The sequence below is a fragment of the Vicia villosa genome, unplaced genomic scaffold (assembly GCF_029867415.1).
Source record: "Vicia villosa cultivar HV-30 ecotype Madison, WI unplaced genomic scaffold, Vvil1.0 ctg.000714F_1_1_1, whole genome shotgun sequence".
Lineage (NCBI taxonomy): Eukaryota > Viridiplantae > Streptophyta > Magnoliopsida > Fabales > Fabaceae > Vicia > Vicia villosa.
This window is the reverse complement of record NW_026705320.1, coordinates 97,815-120,669: the sequence shown is the minus strand read 5'-3', so window position 1 is coordinate 120,669 and position 22,855 is coordinate 97,815. Positions and strand designations below refer to the sequence as shown.

At 33.1% G+C, this 22,855-nt stretch overlaps 1 protein-coding gene across 1 annotated transcript; it reads left to right on the top strand.

The window, feature by feature from the left end:
• The first annotated feature begins 13,452 nt into the window (after positions 1-13,452).
• LOC131630647 (VIN3-like protein 1) lies at positions 13,453-14,673 on the top strand. Its single transcript, XM_058901411.1, has 2 exons — positions 13,453-13,610; positions 14,313-14,673. Exons 1-2 carry the CDS (start codon positions 13,453-13,455, stop codon positions 14,671-14,673), a joined length of 519 nt encoding a protein of 172 aa, XP_058757394.1.
• Positions 14,674-22,855: the final 8,182 nt, after the last annotated feature.

Sequence of the window (22,855 nt, the reverse complement as noted above, 5' to 3'; positions counted from 1 at the left end):
AGTACCCTCTTACCAACTCATAAGGTCTGAAATGCAGTAATTTTGATTTGTATATGAAATCAGTGAATAAGTTAATGAAAATGACTTGGTGAGCATGTTTGCAATATGCAACCTGCTTGCTACTATTCTCTCACGAAGAAAATGTATGTTAAGTTTGATATGTTTATAGTTCTAGCATGTAAAAATGGCTTACGGAATCTAAAGTTTCTTTTTTGGATTTGATGTTGGTCTATGGGATATGGTAACAAATGGTTACACATATCCTATGAATGACAATGGTATTAAACTCTATAGAAGTATTATGAATGATCAACAGAAAAGTGAAAATAAAAATCATTACAGATATAGAACCATTTTGTTGAACGCCATCTCATACACTGGGTATGAAAAGATAACAAATAGACTTTGCGAAGCCTGTATTTGATTCTCTCATGATGAATCACGAAGAAATGAGCAAGACAAAGAAATCAACGTCGTAGCCTTGATTTAGAAGTATGAATCTTTCAAGAGTATATTCTCAAGGTTTCAAACTATCGTAGCAGGACTAGAAGTCCTAGACAAAGCCTAAACTACTGCATATCATGTAAAGAAAATCACCATAAGTCTTCCAAAGAAATGGAGGCCTATGGTGAATGCACACCAAAGGTGTCAAAGAATCTCAACTGTACAACTCTCAAAGAACTTGTAAGTTCTTTAAAGAGTCATGAAATATAGCTTGAGGAAGATGAGCCTCTGAAGAAAGTAAAATATGTTTCTCTAAAATCCAAAAGAATTCTGACAATAAAGAAGAAGTGGCTTTGTTGTCCAAAAGAATTTATCAACTCTGGAAGAAAAATATAGAAAAGGTTCATAGGCTACATAATATATGATGGTCGTTCTGATTCAACATTAGGGTCGAAGAAGTATGAAGCCCATAGAGAGGTTACTTTCTTTGAATACAAAGAACCTGGTCATTTCAAGAACGAGTGTCCCAGACTCAATAACAAAAGACCAAAGAAGAAGTAATTCAAAGATAAGAAATGTCTCATGGAAACATGTGATGACTCTGACTCTTGAGAAGATGAATATAAAGAAGAGCAAGCGAACATGGCTTTGATGGCAAAGGAAGAAGCAAGCGAATCTGAGTCAGAACCAGAATTAGATTCAAACGAGGTATTTTATTTTTAACCCGCTTTTAACTTAAAACTTCCCTAGATGATATTCTTGAAAAGAATCAAAATCTTCAAAGACGATGCATGTCTCTAAAAAAGATGCTTGTAACTTGTTTTGAAGGACATAGTGAGCTAATGAAAGAAAATATTGTTTAAAGAATAACTTTTTTGAAAAAGAAAACTATAATCTTAGGAGTAAAAATGATGTTTTAGAAAAATAGGCCGTTTATAATGCTCCAATGAATTCATAATATGCTTCAAAGAAGTATGAAACTTCTTTTCAAAAATTCGCGGCCAAACACATAGACAAACGCAACATGACTTCCATGAACTATGGTGTTATTGGAATGGAAAAAAAGGAATGGGGTATACTAAATAAGAGGTAAAATGTATTACCCTAAAGATGTAGATCATATGGTGATTATTCCTACACCCATATACTCCCACTTCATCTATGGTCACACACATGACACATATTAAAGATCCTCGGTTTATAAAATCTCTGGGAAAACTAACCTTAAGAGACCCAAAAAGATATGAGTACCTGAAGATAAGAAATTTTTTGTTACATGTGTCCTTACCAGTGAAGTCATTACACTAGTCATGATACCTGGACTCTAAATGCTCTCGACATATGACGAAAAGAAGACAAATGTTCTAAGACTTAGAACTTATGCTCGGAGGTTCTGTATGTTTTGGATGAGATCAAAAAGGGAAAATTATTGGCTTCAGAACTTTTGGTAATGGTTCTTTACCTTCTATTTCTAATGTTTTATTAGTTGAAGGATTAATGCATAACCTTATGTCCATAAGTCAATAAAGTGATAATTGTTATGTTATTATCTTCAATAAAGAGTCTTGTAAAGTTGTTAGTCAGAAGGATGAATTTGTACTATTAAGAGAAAAAAGGAAAAACAATATTTATAAAATCAATCTTTGTGATTTAAAAAGTCAAAATGTTAAATATCTTTTGTTTGTAAATGAAGAGTAATGGACTTGGCACAAGCGGTTAGGCCATGTTAGCTTGAGAAGAATACCAAAGATAAACAACATGAATCTTGTTAGAGGTTTTCCAAATCTGAAGTTTTCTTTAGATTCTCTTTATGAAGCATGTCAGAAAGGAAATTTTTCAAAAACCTCTTTCAAAGCAAAAAAAATATTGTTTCTACCTCTAGGCCTTTGGAGCTCTTACACATTGAACTTTTTGGGCTTGTGAAAAAAACCTTTATGAGTGGTATGAAGTATGAATTAGTTATTATTGATGACTACAGCAGATGGACATGGGTAAAATTCTTGAGGCACAAGGACAAGCCACATTATTTATTTTCTATCTTATGCTCCCAAGTGCAAAATGAAAAAGAATTTAAAATTATCAAAGTACAAAGTGGTCATGGTGAATAATTTAAAACAAAATTTATCATTATTTCTCTTGTCCTATAACACCTCGACAAAAATGTTTTATAGAAAAGAAAAATCGTACTCTACAAGAAACAGCCAGAACCATGATTAATGTGACTAATGTGGAAAGACACTTAAGGGTAAAGGAAGCTAACACAACATGTTATATTTAGAACATAATCTCAATAAGACCAATTCTCAATAAGACTCCTTATGAATTGTGGAAAAATAAAAAACCCGACATTTCTTATTTGCATCCTTTTGGGTGCATCGGATTTGTGCTCAACACAAAAGAATATCTTAACAAGTTTGATTCCGAGGCACAAAGTGTATCATGTTTAGATACTCTGAATACTCAAAGGCTATATAGTGTATAACACTAAACCACGAATTATTGAAGAGTCAATTCATGTTAAGTTTAATGATAAGCTTGACCCTGAAAAGTCAAAGCTAGATGAAAAATTTGCAAATCTTGAAATCACATGTTTAGACTCTAAAGATAAATATTCTTAAGATAAAGACTCTGAGGTCAAGAACTCTAGACACGCTCAACAAGAACCAACCAACACTCCAATAAAGCACGTGCCAAAAATCCCACATCATCGGGAATTGATTATGGGGGATAAATCTAAACTTGTCATGACTAGATCTTTATTAAGACAAGAGGAATAAACTCTTCTAGGTCTGGTGTCTATCATTAAACTAGTATCTATCAATGAATCTCTTCTCAACTTTGAGTGGATTTTGTCCATGCTTGAAAAATTATATCAATTCTATAGAAACGGTGTATGGGATCATGTACCAAGACCTAGAGGAAAACACATTATTAGAACTAAATGGGTATTTAGAAACAAGCTAAACGAGCAAGGAGATGTGGTAAGAAACAAATCCAGATTGGTTGCACAAGGCTATAGTCAGCAAGAAGAAATTGACTATACTGAAACCTTTTCACCAAGGTTAGAATTTATCTGTATTTTTGTTTCATTTGTTGTTACTCATAATATCATTTCATATCTACTAGATATCAAGAGTGCCTTTTTTGAATGGCTACATTGCAGAAGAAGTATGTTCATCAACCTCCCGGTTTTGATTTTTTTTTTTGATTATGTTTACAAACTAAAGAAATCATTGTACGGTCTGAAACAAGCTCCTAAAGCGTGGTATGAAAGAGTAAGCAATTTTCTTTTCAAAAACTATTTTACAAAAGGAATGGTTGACGCAACTTTATTATGCAAAACACTGAAAAATGATAGCCTTGGTTTTCAATTCTATGTGGATGATATTATCTTTGGTTCTGCTAATGCCTTATTTTGTGAGGAATTTTCTAAGTATATGCAGACAAAGTTTGAAATGAGTCTAATGGGTGAGCTTAAGTTCTTTATGGGAATTCATATCACCAAAGTCTAGAAGGAACCTACATGCATCAAAGCAAGTGCAAGAAGGAGCTTATAAAAAATTTGATCTATTAAAATGTAAGATTTCTAAGACTCTTATGCATCTAACATTATTCTTGAAAAGAAATAAGCAGGTAAAAAGGTCGAACATAAGTTATACAAAGCTATAATTGGTTCTCTTTTATATCTAACTACTTCTAGACTTGACATTCTATACATTGTATGCTTATGTGTTATATTCCAATTAGATCCTTAAAAGTCTCATTTAAGAATTGCTAACCGAATCTTTAGATACTGGAAAGGTACTACTAATCTTGGTTTGGTATATAGAAAATCAAAAGAATACAAGTTAGTAGGTTATTTTCATGCTAACTATGTTGGAGACCGACTTAAAAGAAAAAGAACCAGAGGAAGCCATCGGTTTTTGTGTGAAAAACTAATCTCATGGACCAGTAAGAGGAAATCAACAATAGCTCTTTCAACTGAAGAAGTTGAATATATTGCAGCCTCTGGATATAGCACACAAGTATTCTGGACTAACAGCCAGTTGGAAGACTATCAGACTAAAGAAGGTAACATTCCTATTTTGTGTGATAACACTTCACCTATTTGTTTATTCTAAAATCATATATTGCACTTAAGGGAAAAACATATTTAAATCAAAAATCCTTTTATAAGAGATAATGTTCATAAGGGTATTTTAAATCTAAAATTTATTGACATAGACCATCAATGGGCTGATATTTTTACGGAACCCTTTGTTGAAGATAAATTCGTTTTTATCTTTAAAAATATTAACATGAAATTGTGTCCAGAAGAATTTCTTTTTTTTCCCCTGATGATATAGTATAAGATTTTGGGAAATGAAATCTGAAGTATTATCCTTCTGGAGACAGAAGTGTCTATTGACTCAAAAGTGATCTTAGACAGATTCTAATTTGATAAAATTCGAGGAAAAGCAAAAGTCAAGCTTAAATAGATCGAGACTCTAATGTTTGACAGTTGTCACGCATGCAGATATTAAAATTATTTGATAAGACTTTTGGGTTGCTCTATGTCTTGGGAAAAGAAGAAAATCATGATCCTTTATCTCTTATAAGTCATTAATAGATAATGTGTTATTGTTATTAATATTTTAGGTTTTCAAAAGACATACTTAATTCCATTTGTAGTTATCTGAACCAAATATTTTTGTAGTATCTTTCACTCTTATCTTATTTCCTATTTAAACTTTTCTCCCACCCTCTCAGTCTTTCACTTTCACATTATTTCACTCCTTCTCTCTTTGTTTCTCTCACTCTTTCAAAATGACTTTCAAAACCTTTATGGGTGATAAAGAACTCCTTTTTGTAATCTAAGAAAAAGTTGTCAACATCTTTGAGTTGAAAGGACATGGATTTGATCTGTTAAAAACAGTTCTTAAAACAAAAATGGGTAAACCATTTTACTATGTTCCCATCTACCCAAATCATGTACAAGAATTATGGGTTTATGCATCCATTAGGCGTAATGGAATGGAAATACGTTTTTTTTATGGATTTCCTATAACGATCATTCCTTCATAAATTGTGGCTACAATAGGTTGCAAGGAGATAAGGTCAATTGTCCAACACTACAGGTTCAACAATACCTTCTATACATATCTGGTCTATGACATCTACGACAATTTTGACATGCTCAAATGTCCAATGAATCTCGCCTGGAGGCTGGAGTTTGGCATCAACATATGATGGCTAACCTACGTCCTAGAGAGCAAGGAGTGGAATTCTTGACCTATGAGAACAAACATGTCCTATATTTCCTGTTACACAATGCATACACTGATCTTCCCGCTACTATCTTCAAAAATATCAAGGAGACAATTTTTTCCTATAAAGGAGAAATCCCTTTTCTCATTTCTTATGGAAGATTTATCTCCGAGCTTTTCATAAGGGCGTGGATAGTTAATCAAGTAAGAAGGGATACACATGTTGATGCCATAGTAGAGGATGAATGTGAAATGTTTGAGTACCTTGGATAAGTGTCTGTTGATTGATTGTTGTGTGGTCATCTTAGTTCTTCATGTTCCATATCTTTCTCTCTGATGTACTCTTTTAAAATATTAATGAAAAATCTTTATATTTCTAGTTCATTGTTTAAATCCTTTTCATTCAATCATTGTGCGTATTCTACATTCTCTTTGATTTATAACAAATGGGAAAAAAGTAATGATTTTGATATATCTGTCTCCAAATTAAACCCATACATTTGAAATATTCTAAGGAAAATGTATATGCAGGAAAATATGAATCAAATTTATATTTGTTCTGAAGAGATTTCGTGTACAGGACACTCTAATAAATCTTAACTATAACAAATTCTAATTGTTGGTACGTTTACTCTATTTAATTCTTTAATTCTCAGAAGGAGCTTACTAACCAATCTCTACTGTTTTAAACTATCGTGCATCCTTCAAATTGATTAAACTAGGAACATTATTATTGATTAAAATTATATGGACTATCAAAATTTTCTAAGTCTTACTCTCAAGGGGGAGCTTGCAAATCTAACTATGAAGTAGTCATTTGGCACAATAAAGATCCTTTATATACTTATATTATACTAGATGAGAATTCAAGCATAAAGAGTTGTCAATAAATTTTATAGGAGAGAGAGAGTTCAAGCAATATTTTCTTGTATTTATTCGATATTCATTATGTTATAATAGAGAAGGTCATCTTTACTGATATATAGTTTGAATATAGCTAGTTACATTCTTCTAACTTTCTAACTAACTCTACTAACGTCCTAATAAATCAAAACCCACCAACCAACCTCCTTAAATATCTTTTTCTAAATTATAAATATTTAATTCTTTAATTCTTCAAAAAAAATAAATTAAATTAAAAGAATTATTTCAATAATTTTTTTAAAATTTTGATGTAATTTAATTAATTTTTTAATTTTTTAATTTTTGAATATATTAATTTATATTATTATTAGAATATAAATTAATTAAAAATGATGTGGCATTTTATTTTTCCCACTTAAGCTATGCCATATTATCAGTGTAGGTGCCACATCATCAAAAATATACTCAAATGAAATGAGGGATTAAAATCTCAAAAAAAATTAAAATAGAGAAATCAATTAAATTGAATTTTAAAATAGAGGAACCAAAATAAAAAATTATTAAAAATATGGGGACCAAACCGCATTTTCCGTAAACATACTAAGATTTTAGATGTACATTCTATAAATATGTCTGTCCCATTTTTCCACCCTTTTATGACTTGGACAATAACATAAAAATAACATAAATTTTTATGTTTTTAAATTTAAAAGGTGTATTGTATGTGGACTTTCTTTACACTACCCTCATTTTTTTTATATAGTTAACAAAGGTTTTAGCCCCATACACCTCAACTTCTCTCATTAATGTTTTTTTGGGAGTTGTTAAAAAATCTTTACATCATACTTTTTGTTTTAATTTGACCGAAGGTTTTTAATATTTACATAATAGCCTTGATTTTTTTATTCGGAGTCATTGTAAACAAATAGTTTTTATATAATAATATTTAAATAATGTTAAAATTAAGTTTAATGTTAAAAAATTAAAAATTAACTTGTGGGCCCTCAGTTATTCATTTTGGACCAAATTTTAATTGATTAGTGTGTAGATTTTTAGTTAATTTATTAATTGATAAGATAAAGAAGGTTCAGAGGTAGACTCTATAAGGAGAACGATCAAGGAATGATTGATAAGAATTTAAGACAAATAATTGAGTGGGTGGCTGTTGTTCCATTTTACCTCTTTTGTTTTATTAAAGTGTAGGGTAAATGTTAAAATGTCAAATTAAAAGTCAACAACTAATTTACTTATCCATGTGAAAGTGCAGAAGAAGAAGGTTCACTAAATTTAATGCTCAACTTTTATAAGATTAGTATAAGCTGGTCTACTACAATATTTTTGAAAAGTTCAGTCCAATTCCACTTTAAATTAATAAAAAAAAATTTAAAAATTCTAACTATCAAAAAGGCTTTTATGTTTTCATCTCTAAAACTTTTTTAAATAAATTATTTTATCAACTAAATTTCACTTTTTTTCTCATTTTTAAAACAGTTTTGAAAAGTAACATTAGAAACAAATTTTTTATTTGTGATATTTTTAAAAGTTACAAAATATTAGACCCTTACTCACATGACATACTCTTCATATGAATTGATTGAAAGTGAAATGCCCCATCCGATTCAACAACCACGTTTTTAAAACTGAGCATTCAGAAGAATGTTCAGAGAATCACAATCACATATACTTCAAATGGTGTAGCTTTCATTAGTTATAGTTATAGTTTCTACAAATACTAACAAGTTGGTGTGTTATCATAATCTTGCACAGGTAATAATTTGCATATTAATATGTAAATAAAGAGCTCTGATAATTGCATCAAATAAAGTTTAAGAGTGTATTGATGTAAGACCTCTTTATAGAAAATAACTTTTGTACATTCATATGTCTATACTCATAACCGTATTTTCTCTTCATATATTTATGAATTGTATTATTCAACTTTGTATATAATTAAAGTTGAATTATCTTTATTATTCACAATATATATTGAATAATACTACTTAATTTTTTAATAAAAAGTATATATTTTAATACAAATATAAAAATTTATGTAATTAATCAAATTTATTAGTTCATTAATCACCAAAATATATCTTATTAATTTCTTATTTTAAACAGAATAATGATAACATGTGTCCATAGACCACAAGTTAAGAAACATAAAAATGAAAATTTTGTGTTGGAAAAAACAATGAAAAAACTCATTATTATTTTTTAATTAAAATAATACCTAATTTTCAAGATTTTTTTACATTTAATTATTAACTTATATTCTTTCTCAGACACATGTTAGCATTACACTTCTATAACAGAGATGGAGACCACTATGGAAGATGTAAGATATTGAGAGATATTAAGATCAACCGTTGTTGGGATTAATTCTGCTAATGGCTTTCTGTCTGAGGTGGATGAGATCAGAAATGAGATTTTTCATCATTTCGCTAATAGATTTGTAGAGGGTGATGAAGTGCGACCGGAGCTTGATGGTGTTGATTTCAGTATTCGTCGGAGGAGGATCGTGCCTTGCTTGAGGCGCCTTTCTCCATGGAGGAGATAAAGGAAGTAGTGTGGCTTGGGGACTGTGAGAAAAGCCCAGGTCCCGATGGGTATCCGTTGGGGTTTCTGAAATTCTGTTGGAGTTTTCTTGGTTCTGAGGTGATTCACTTTGTTCAGGATTTCCATAACAGAGGCAAGCTTCCCAAGACAGTTACGGCATCGTTTTTGGCCCTGATCCCAAAAGTGGCTAATCCCCAAGGTGTGGATGAATTTTGACCAATCTGTCTCATTGGATGTTTGTATCGGTTGCTTTCAAAGTTGTTGGTCGGTAGGTTGAAGAAGGTGATGGGGAAGCTGGTTTCTGCTAATCAATCAGCCTTCATCGAAGGAAGGCAAATGATGGATGGTGTGGTGGTTCTTAATGAAACGGTGGATTTTGCAAGGAGGAATAGAAAACGCTGCATGATATTGAAGATTGATTATGAAAAGGCGTACGATAGCGTTTCGTGGAATTATCTTAGGTACATGTTTAGGCGGGTGGGATTCGGGAACAAATGGTGTGGCTGGATGGAGGCAATGGTGTTCACTAATAATATCTCTGTTCTTGTGAATGGTTCCCCTACGGCTGAATTTTTTGCTTCTCGTGGGCTGCGTCAAGGGGATCCATTATCCCCGTTTCTTTTCCTCTTGGCGGCTGAGGGGTTATCAGGGCTGATGAGGAATGCAAGAGAAGTTGGTGGGTACAGGGGATTTCAGTTTAATCAACAAACCCATGTCGACCTCCTGCAGTTTGCGGATGATACGGTGATGTTGTGCGATGGAAAGGCTGAAAACTTATGGTGTATCAAAGCTGTGCTAAGAGGCTTTGAAAGAGTTTCGGGGCTTAGTGTAAATCTAAACAAGACTAGGCTGTTTGGTATCAATGTGGAAATTGAAGATTTAAGGGCAGCAGCAACTTTTCTGTTGTGCTCAACTGGTAGTGTCCCGTTCAAGTTTTTGGGGCTGCCGGTGGGAGCCAATCATCGTAGAAAGGAAACATGGAGACCGGTGATCACTAAGTTGCGATCTAGATTGAGCTCTTGGCAGGGAAGGCATCTTTCCCTTGGAGGCAAGGTAACTCTTCTAAATTCGGTGCTGAACAATATTCCAATTTTCTGGCTCTCTTTTTTCAAGGCTCCGAGGGTGGTGTGGGAGGAAATTACTACTATTCAACGGTCTTTCTTATGGGGTAAACCGAAAGATGATAAAAGGAGAATCGCGTGGGATAGATGGGACAAGGTTTGTTTGTCGAAGGAGGACGGAGGGCTGGGGGTTAAGAATGTTAAGTTATTCAATTTGGCGTTAATTAGTAAGTGGGGCTGGCGGTGTTTGGAGAATACGCAGTCTGTTTGGTCAGATATTTTGACTTGCAGATACGGTGGTTGTGAGCAGCGGATTCACGAGGTTACTTCAAGATATAGAATTCAAAAATCTTCCTTATGGTGGCGAGACATCAGGGCAGTTTGTAGAGGTAAATTCAATGATAAGGTTTGGTTTTTGGATGCTGTCTCGCACGATGATGAGGGGACGGTGGTATGGGGCAGCGAGAACGACTCTTATTCGGTCAGTGACGCTTACAGTCGGCTGTACACATTGTGGAGTGAGGCCTTTGGGTTGGAGGATCTGAAAGTTATGGCTATTCATAGTGTTTGGAGGGCTAAGGTTCCTGAAAGTATAAAGTGCTTCGGTTGGCGGTTTATCCTTAGTAGCCTTCCCACTAGGGAGGAGCTTTGGCGTAGAGGGGTTTTGGTTGGAGGTGAAGCGCTGTCCTGTCCGTTATGCAACAGCGGTACTGAATCGAGGGAGCATTTATTCTTGTTGTGTTCTGAATCCGGAAAGGTTTGGAAGCTGGTATTATTTTGGCTTTTAGGTGAAGAGATGGATATTGGAATCGGGAACATGGACATGGATATACTTGATCGTTTTGCAAGTTTTCTGGAGGTGTGTGTACGTGCACCATTGGTCCCTTTCTTTTGGCTTTTGATTTCATGGAATATTTGGCGTGCCCGGAATGAGTTGCTTTTTTCAAATAAGAGGTGGGATGTGTTGGGGGTTGTGAATTGTATTAAATCCATGGGGTGAGATTGGTTTTCGTTTGTAGCTAACAAAGGTATCGAGTGTGATCGGGGAATTTGGCTAGTTAATCCGTCCTTGTTGGTGGGTTTCTAGTGGTTTTTCGTTGCTGTTTGGTGTTTTTTATGTATTTGGGTTGGCACCCCTTGTGCTATTTAAATACATAGTTGCTTATCAAAAAAATAAAAAAAAAGATCAACTGTGTGAGAATAGCACTACGGAAAATGTATTATATATATATATATATATATATATATATATATATATATATATATATATATATATATATATATATATATATAGAGAGAGAGAGAGAGAGAGAGAGATTTATAGTTCATTACATGTTATAGTCTATGTGGGACTTATATACAAATATAAACACATATTCAATTAACAAATAAATACATATTCTATCACACTTCCGCATTCAGGACGGGAGGTTGACGGACGCTTAAACTGGTCCAAAAATCATCAAAGAGAATTTTAGGGAGGCTTTTGTTGAAGATACCAGCAATTCGATATCGAAAAGTGCTAAAGCGGTAAAGCGGCAAGCAACAGAAGTTTTGGAAATATCTATCCGAGAATTTATCGTCTCCACAGGGACTAATGCATTGAACTGCCGTTCAACAGTTTCCAAAGTTATGAGTTTGAATTGAATTTGTTAAAGATAAAAACACAAAAGTAAATATCAACACAAAAAGAATTCATTCTTCAGAGAGAAGAGACTTATCAGACATTGCATATAATCTACTTCTCACAAACTTAAACTTATCGATCAGTTATACTCAACCTACAATACGCATCAATGTCATCAAGCATCGCTCACACTCTAAGTCATTTCAAACCCAAAGTATAGAGAACTACTATATCATCTCAGCGACGATCTCTTAGCCAACCTTAACAACATAGCACACAACCGTATTGCTCACTTCGACGATCTCTCAACCAACACAAACAACACATAGCCATTAAGCTTTGATTTCCACGGCAAATATTAGCTCCAAAAGTTATCTCTAGAGTCTAGAACTAATAGAAATCCATCCTTAATCAAGATTTGTGAGGTATATGTCTATAACAACCCAAATCCAAACATAAAGAAAAAAGATTAAGGAAAACATCAATAATGATTTGTATAGCAAACTTTATACAACACCATGATCGACAAATATACATGAGTTCAAAGTAAAATCATATACAAAACCCAACCAAAGATAAATACACAAAGAACAAGAGAAATGAACCGAAACTCTCTCTGTTTGTCAGCTCCGATTGATGATCAATCCACCTCCGATCATCCAAATGCAGGCTCTATAGTTGTTTTCTAAGCTAATTTACCTAAAATATGTTTGGTGATGGAGTGGGAGCGAAAAATACTCAAACCATAATCTAAAAAATGTGTTTTTGGCCCTTAAAACGTGTTTCTATCTAGACCGCTTCGCCCGACGGCTAAACGGTTCGCCCGGCGGCTCAATTTAACAACATTTTCATATTTTTTGGTCAGTCAGGCTCGCCAGGCGAGTTCAAAATTTTCCCGGTACAACATCAAATTTTGCACTATTTCGGCCATAATTTGAGAACCGTAACTCTTATTTGCGTCCGGTTCGAAGCGTTGGAAAGCTTATCCAATGATCTATCTAACAATGATAAAATGGCAACCAAATTGATGATTTTTATCATCCTTATTTTGAGCCTTATTCTTTTATGAATATGTTCCGTTGCTCCAAATCGCACGTTTGAAGTCGTGTCTTCGACACTTTATTGCTCATGCTCCAAATACGCAAGAATACTTACAAAAAGACACAAAAACTATCAAACGGTATAAAAGTATATGAAAATATAACTATTTACAAAGTATACATATTTATACACAAAACGGGGAATTATTCAACGAATATCAACAAAAGTCTCGATACGTGCCACAAAACATATATACAAAAGCACTAAAAATTGGCACTTATCAAGAAGGAACGTGAAGAATGTAAGCTTGACCACAAGTGACCTTCTCCCAAACAAAGTGAATGTCTACCTCAATGTGTTTCATACACTAATGCTGGATAGAATTTCTGAATAGGTTGATAGTACTAACATTATCACAGTACACAAGAGTAGCTTGACAAATAGAAAAATAAAGCTTCAAGATAAGGTTACATATCCAACATGATTATGAAACCGCATTAGCCACGGCCTGTTATTCAACCTCTGCACAAGAATGAGAAAATATGAGTTTTCGCTTGGAAGACCATGAAATTAGGTTGTCACCAAGAAAAACACAATAACCAAAAGTATATCGATGAGTGCCAGGACATCCACCCCAATCAGCATATGTGAAGGAAACACGTTTCTTGATGGAAGAAGATGGATATGTGTTTCATTGCAAGCGAGCATTCATGTGAAGACACACTTGCTAAACAACATAGTAGATGATAGGATGGGTAAAGATGAGATACTGTAAAGTATTGGAAAGACCCTGATATAATACATGATCATCATATGGAGTGTCGACAGAGGTACTGAGCTTCTAATTGGTGTTAACTGGAGTAGAAGATGGTTTGCATGAGGCCATGTCTGTTCGAGCAAAAATTTCAATAGCATAGGTACTTTAATTATGAAATATTCCTTCAACATGTTTGATCACAACAATACCCCTAAAATAGCTCAGCAGTCCCATATCCTTTATAGGAAACTTGGAGGCAAGGAGTGCCATGATAGATTTGTGTAGGTTATAATATGAGGTGATGTGAATGATGTCTTTAACATAAAGTAAGATTTAAGTCATGTCGTATCCATGATGGTAAATGAAGAGTAAGTGATCAAAGGAATTATGATGAAATTCAATGGTGGCGACAAAGTCACCAACGTGTTAGTACCAGGCATGAGGCGCTTTCTTAAGACCATAGACAGATTTTCGCAAGTGCCATACATAATTTGGGTGATGAGGATCACAATAACCCATTGGCTGATTTCTATAGACTATCTCAAGAATAGAGAGTATAGTGAATAGAATAGAGAGTATAATGAATAGGATGTGGGTGTACCTCAAGTATGGAGATAAAATGATTTAGCAAATTCACATAGGAGTTGCGACTCACAAACTTGGGCTCATGGCCAAAGAGAAGTCTCACCTATTGATTCTCGTGTATATGCTGGCAGGAAAAGGGCTGGGATATCAAATGAAGAAGGACATGAATGCGACAACACTTTAATAAATGATTCTCCTTTACGTATGCCGGATGGTTCACGTTCCTTGGATGAAAACTTTGAGTATTGTGTAAAACTAATCCGTTGGCTAGAGTGTGAGGGTCACATCAAACAGGAGTTTAGGTTAAAATTGCTAACATGGTTTAGTTTGAGATTAATAGATCAGGAACGCAGGGTGGTAAATACCTACATTCAAACTCTGATGGACGATCCAAGTAGTTTGGCAGGGCAACTGGTTGACTCTTTTTCTGATATTGTATCCAACAAGAGGCCAAGAAATGGATTCACTAGTAAAGATGGGGCATCAAAATAAGATGGAGTTCTTATGGAAAGGGCTACCGAAAAGAAGATGCATCTTGTTGGTATAGATAGTACCCATCAATCCTTATAAGGTTTTTTTTACTATGCACTCCCATACCTGCACGGCCTTAGGATCCCTCTCATTCTGATGTGACAACCACTCCTTACCATATTCGGCCTCGAATGTTACATGCGGTGTAACTACCCTCGCCTTTTTCTGCCTTGGGTGTTACATGCCCACCAGCTTCCACATGGTTCGTCCTCGAACCACATCGTACTGGGAGAAGTCTGGCTCTGATACCATTTGTAATGCTCAGACTGCTTTTGGGATGATCAAATAACCCCACAAATCAACACGGGTCTTTTCAGCATACTTTGACCTCACTCGCACGCTTTCTGATAAACTTCCCAGAAGGTCACCCATCCCATAATTGCTCCAATTCAAGCACGCTTAATTATAGAGTTCTTATGGAACGGGCTACCGAAAAGAAGATGCATCTTGTTAGTATAGGTAGTATCCATCAATCCTTATAAGCTTTCCTTCGATCATGCAGTTTAAACCCTCAGTCCGATATGGCAACCTCTCCTTGCCATATCCGGCCTCGAGTGTTACATGTAGTTTAACCACTCACACCTTTTTCGGCCTTGAGTGTTACATGTGTTATGATTGGATCATCAATGGTAATATAAAGGTTAAAGAGTTTTTTAGGTTTGTAGATACTCCACATGCTACGTATAAGACTGGTATAGGATGATTATGATAAGAAGTTACAAGATAGAATTGGTCCATTGATGAACAAAATAGGTGTACAAGTCATCAATGAAGCAGTCATATATGGTGAGATACAGGGAAGACATGTGCACAAAGGGAAATTGTGTCTTATAAAAGATGACATGTCGTGAAATAATGATCTTTCTTTGTAAGAAATCAAAACATTTGTAACCTTTGTGATTAGTGGAAACCCTAAGAAGACACACATGGTTGAGTCATAGTACCAGAAAAATTATCTCCCTGAAGCTCACCTCATAAACAGATAGGGTGCCTACTCTGATGCCAATTGAAATTCTCCGGTACATTGGCAGATACAACATGTTAACATTGATGTTCCAACATCAAAACATGACATCAAGACATATGATATGGCATCTGATCCTGATACTAAATAATAAATTCACCTACAACCTTTTCATGCAGATAAATGACAGAGTGACAACCATCACAAATCATAATATGAGATTGATATCTCAACTCAAACAACAATGTCAGGACAAATGTCTGGACATCATCTATTGACAACATACATATATACCACACATAAATATATGCAAATAACTGTAACAGAAAGTTAAATAACACAGGGGAATTTGAAGCAACTGGAGAAATCAAAACAATAAAGTCTCCACCGAGTATTTATTTATTCCAAGAGAAGGGAAATGAAAACACCGAAGAAAACCTAAAAGGGAAAAAGCAAGGTCTCGCGACTAAGAGAAAGGGTAAGGGAGTCGGTTACACAAGGGGAAGGTATTAGCACCCCTCACGTCTATCGTACTTGACAGGATGCACTATTGTTTATTCTAATCTAAGGGAGTCATCTAAAATTCTTAAGATTAATGCTAAAAGGGAATTCATGCAAAAGAAAATACGGGAAAAAGAAGGAATATTAACAAAGTTATGCATGTTTAGGCCCTGCATTCTATTGCTGCTCGACCTTTGGAGACTCACCCAATTGTCGTAGAAAGGAAATAACATGTTCTTTAAAGGCAAAAGAAAATTGACTTGGTTGGTGTTTTTTGATGTAGATAAATGATAAATGGATCCCACTACAAGGACACTCATTTCCTCTCTACTTTATTAAGACATGGAATTTGAACCACACAAAAGACTATGAATGTTGTAACGTTGTATTCCAATGCATTAGTCCAACTTTTTATAGAAAAATTCTCTCTCATTAAACTTTGAGTTTTCCAAAGATTTCTCACTCTTAGAAGTGTAATTCCCAATTAAAACTCTAAAAATTTTTCCCTTCAACGTAAATCTTCTTAAGTTTTATATATTCGACAACTTTTTAATCATTCTTCCTCTCATAAAAAAAATCTAGAAGAGACTATTTTTTTTGTAAGCAAGTTTCATTAAAAGAGAACAAAGGTTCTCGAACCCGATTACAAAAGCACCGAGGAACTACTCAGAGAAGGAAAGATTACACACCAAATGAAACTTAAAAGAGATAAAAACAAAGGGTTTTTACAAAACTCATAAAAATTACAATTGGTTTATGTAATATTCCCGATAAAGGACCACCTTCATAACAAAACTTTGATGTTCCAAACAACATCCAAAACGCTCCAATCCTCCTCTCTAAAAACAATCTCATTCCTAAGGATCCATAAACACCAAATTGTTGCTAACCAAACACATTCTTCTTTTCCTTTTTTAGCCCTCTTGTATTTACAAAAACATCTTCACCTCAAAAAGCTATCCAAAAGATCAACTGTTTCATAGTCTACAAAATCAATCAAACCGGCCACTTCCTTCCAAACTAAAACGGAAACATGACAACCAAACAACAAATGGTACAAAAATTCGGGAGCAACTTCACAAAAAACACAAGAAATATCACTAGAATTAGAAAGAATACCTCAACAAACAAGCTAATCTTTAGTAGGAAGCTTCTCAAGAAAACACCGCCATCCAAAAGCTTTTATTTTGAGAGGAACATGCATCTTCCAAATAAGACCAAACGCCTTATCATAAATATTAGTCGAACCAAAAGGAACAAAATAAGAAGAGAGAAATCCATAGCAACCCTTTACCGTAAAAGAAAGATCCATGTCATCCTTCCAAACAACCTTATGTTTTCCTTCCATACTCGGAGAAAAAAGATTCAAATTATCATGTAAAAGAATCAAATCTTCGGGTATACCGGGGCTGTCCGGAGGTAAAATTCCAAAATCTCCCCACTCCCTAACATCTCTCACCCAACCCCCCATACTCCCCACCGATGCATCTTTCAAAATGGACAGTGAAAATAAAGAAGGGAAAAAATCCCGCAATCAACCATAAGGCAACCATTAAGAATTCCAAAAAAAAAACGGAAAAACCATTACTTAGAATAAAATACACCTTCTTAGCAAAAATATCCTCGAAATTTCCTTTAACCAAAGAGACAATATCTTTCCACCAATCCGATTTTGAAACCCTAATCTTTCCTCCTCTCTCACCATTAACAACCAATAAATTAATGTCTCCATAATGCGCCTTCAACACTTTGTACCACAAAGCCTTTTTCTCCTCTAAAATCCTCCATCTCCATTTATTAAGGAGAGGTAAATTAAAAACACACACTCTTCTAAGACCAAGACCCCCTTTCTCTAAATGAAGACATAAAACCTTCCGACTCACCCAATGGATCTTTCTTACACCGTCCGAGCCGCCCCAAAGGAAATTACTTTGAATTCTAATAATCTCCTTAATGATCCCTATCAGAGCTTTATAAAAAGAGAGAGTAAAGATAGAAAGACTACTCATCACGGGTTTAAGAAGAGTAATTCTTCCACCAAAACTAAGGAATGGCCCCTTCCAAGTAGATAACCTTTTTTTAATTTGTTCACAAGACTCCTCCAAGTGTCAATCCTCCTCAGATTAACCCCTATATGAATGCCAAGAAAGATTAAGTTTTTATCCTCCAAACTACAAGAAAGAAAAGAAGAAGCAACTTCCAAGAAATTAGAATTAATATTAATTCCAACTAACTTGCTTTTTTGATAATTAATACCGAGGCCCGAAACTATTTTAAAACCCCTCAACACCGATTTGATCGCCCAAATATGATTTCAACTACCATCTCCCACCAACAAAGTGTCATCCACAAATTGAAGAATATCGATGTTACACTTCCTATTGATATTGAAACCAGAAAAATCCCCATTTTCCACCGCTTTGTTCACCATCCCCTTAAGACCTTCCGCTACAATGACATAAAGAAAAGGAGAAAGAGGATTTCCTTGTCTCAAACCCCTCTCTACAACAAACTCCTTCGTCGGACTACCATTCACCAACACCGACATATGACTCGAAAAAACTAAAGTTTCCATCCAACGCATCCAAACCTCACCAAAACCCATGATCATCTCTTTTTCAATTTTCCATTGACACTTTTCTCTATTAAAGCCTCATATATAATTTATCTTATAATTCGACAAAACCCTTCTCTTTGTGATAAATTTTGAATACATACCTATGAGAAAACTAACTACACATTAATTTCATAGATTACAAAGAATAAATGAAATCAATTAAAAGAGAAATTATGATTCATAAAATTGAAACTAGTGATTATAATTTATATTAAATAAAAAATAATTTAAAGGTGAAGAATAATTATATTAAGTTGGCGAAAGCAATAGAGAATAATCACAAAAAAGAGAAGCATGCACACAAAAGAAAATAATAATTTTGAAACATTAAAATAAAACTGAGGATATTTTAGTGAATATATTAGTTAGTTAAATATTAAATCTCACATTCCCTCCCCTTTCTCTCTAAATCCCTCCGATTTGGGGGGACGTAAAAAATGTGCTTTTGAGAGATTTTGCTCCCCTTCTAAAAATTGAAACAAACATATTTCACTTGAAATATCTCCTCCTCTCCCCTCTCCTCACATCCATCTATCTCAAAGCAAACACACTCTTAAGCATACCAATTTAACATCTCGTCCGATTTTAACTACCATGGTGTTATCTACGTGCCTTGGTCAACATCGCGTCATCTCTGGTAAATCTTTTACAAATATACCAATACATAAAACGTATAATCTAAAAGAATTGAAATAAAAAAATTAATAATAAATACTAGATAATACTTAAAAGAAAATATATTTAGTAACTTATTGATATACTAATAATAATAACAAATTAATAATACCTTTCATAAAAAACAATATAATTTCGTACAAGAAGTTTTATTTGGAATTTCGGCAGCACCTTCCTAAGGTTGAGTAGGGAGGTATCATGTGCAAGAATAGAGTCAGGCCTAGGGCTGAGGTGGTACTCTGACTCGCCTTCCAGAAAAGACTTGCCACCAAAGATAGATTGACGAAGTTTGGCATTCTGATGGACCAGAACTGCTTATTTTGTGATTGTGTCGAAATTATATACCATCAAGGCAGGTCTGGGAGGAAATTCTTAGGTGGATGAACAAAAGCCATAACATTTAAGTTTGGAATCAGGAGATTGTTTGGCTAGCAAGAATTTGCAGCAAAAATTGGCGCAGCTAGATTGTTAAGATTGTCATAGGGAGACGGTATATGAAGTGTGGGAGAATAGGAATAATGTTGTTTATAACAAAGATTATAGAGAGAGAAATATGGCTACAAGCATTATAGAGAGTATAGTGAATATAATAGAGAGTATAGTGAATAGAATGTAGGTGTAGCTCAAGTATAGAGATAAATTAACTCAACTCATGATTTGTTAGTTAGGACTGAGATTGGTGTATTGTTTTTTTTTAAATAGATAATAGATAATGTGCTGGACTCTATGGATCGTGTTTGTGTATTAAATTGTTTTTGGTTAAATATAATTTTTATTTTTAAAAAAAAAACTATATAATTAAAATGGAAACCATATAAATTAAATTGAACAAAAGTTATTATTATTCAATAAATAATCAATAATTTATTTTGACGTAGTACAAGCAAAACTACTTGTAGTTTGTAGGTGATCAGTAAATTAAACAAACTCAATATATACATTCTACAAATTTAATATTTAATATTATTGTTATTAAAGAAAAGATTAAATACTATCCATGCTAGTTTGAACTTATGGATTGCAAGTAGGGTGTTCGCAGTTCCATTTGCAAGTAGGGTGTTTGCAGTTCTAGATAAATTTATTTGGAGTTTGGTTTTGAATGATTGATTAAAAAAAAATCGATTGTTAATCCAATTTCATTTGAATTAGTTTGGACCGATTTTGGAATATCAAAATTATAAATTATATTTATTATTAAGATTATAAAAATATTAATATATAATATATTGTATATAAAAAATTAATATTATAAAATAAAAATGACCAATAATATTTGAAACAAATGAAATAATAAAAAAAACAACCTCCATTTTTTATTATATGTTATTTTGAAAAAAAAAAAATTGTGTCGAAATATAAGTCTATCTTTCTTTTTACTATTTTCATATTTCAATAAATGCTGCAATGTTGTATTCCAATACATTAATTTAACTTTTTAGAGAAATATTCTCTCATTATTAAAGGGGACAACTTCTCTACCCATCACAAAAAGATGGGTAGTGTACACTCATCTAATCACATAACACCATTTAATTTTTTTATATTTAATTATTTATTAAATTTAATAATTGTTTGATGATGTCAATGCATTTTACACTAAGGGTAACTTTACCGAACTTTTAGAGTTGGGTAAATAAGAATTCACCATTATTAAATTAAATTGAGAGTTTTCCATAAATTTCTCTCTTAAAATTATAACTCTTTATTAAAACTCTAAATTTTTTTTTCTAAACAAGATAGCATTGAACGGAGAACTAAGAGTTCTCAAACCTGTTTACAAAGGAGCGACACAAAACCGACACAAAAGAGAAAAAGCAAAGAAATTACAACCCAATTAAATTATGACAAGAACCGCAAAGGTTCCTTAACAAAATCATAATAGAAATAATTGGCGTGGGTAATTTCTCGACAAAAGGACCACCTCCAAACCAAGCATTTGATGCTCCAAACTAAATCATCTAAAATCCAATCCTTCAACAGAAAACAAGCCCCATTTCGACTCAACCAAATAGACCAAGTCGTAGCCAACCAAATGACATCTAATTTCTTTACACCTACTTTTCTACTATACAAACAATTAATAAAAGATTGACCAACCTGACTATTATGCCCTTAGTTAAAAAATTCTTTACAAATAAAAAAGGGCAATTCGGTAACTAACAAAATCACATATCACTTTTTCAACCTTTCAACAACCAAGCGCCAATTGTCGGCATCTCATTGGTCCAACTTTTTAACTTTTCAATAAACAACATTTTCTCCCCAACACACTTCTCTCTCTTACTTAAATTTTCAAATTTCTTTCACATTTCATTTTTCCACACTTTCTTACTTTCATTTTAATTTTTTTTTCATTTAATCACAAAAATTATTAATAATCTATTTTTTTAAATTTTAATAAAATTAAATATTTATTTATCTCACGGGTCACTATCAAGACAATATTTAATATTTTAATCGATCATTACACACTTTCTTTTTCTTAATTAAAATTTCAAATTTCTCTCAAATTTTCTTCCCACACTTTCTTACTTTCATTTTAATTTTTTTTCTCTATTTATGTATCAACTCTAAAAAATAATTTATTTTTTAATTTTTATAAAATTAAAAATATTGTAATATCACGGGTCACTATCAACATAATACTTTTTTATTTTAATCAATCATTGTTTTTATTAGAGAGATAATATCCTTATTTTTAAACTTTTTTTTTTCTTCATTTCACGATTTTTTTAAAGATTATTTAATACGATTAAATTCATATGATTATTTTTCATTTTACATTTGTATTTAAATATATTTTATATCAGATCAAATAAATTTTTTATTTCACGGGTCATTATCAACAATGTATCTATTTTATTTTAATCAACAATTACTATAAATTGAGAGATAATTTTTATTTTTAAATGTTAAAATTTCATTTTTTTATCTTCATCTTCCAAATTCTTTTTTTATATAATTATTTAATATAATTAAATTTATATAATATTTTTCATTTGTAATTAAATCATTTATTAAAAATTTATATGTATCTAATTAATTTCATACAATATTAAATAAATTTACCCGTGCGGAAGCACGGGTATCTTACTAGTTTAGATTTACAAAAAGAGTGTCAATCCATAAAATTTGACAAGCTCTCTTCCCTCCCTATTCCATCTTTTCCTATTCAAAAAACTATATCCCTCCAAATACGCTTTACACAAGGGCAAGCAAAAAAAGAATGATCCCGGTTTTCCGGTACAATTCGACAAAAAGAGCAATTTAAATATTCGGAAGGAATAAGAATACCTCTTAACACCAAGAGATCCTTAGTTGGAAGTCTATTAGCAAGGAGCCTCCAACCAAAAGCCTTAATCTTAAAGGGAACATCCGCCTCCCAA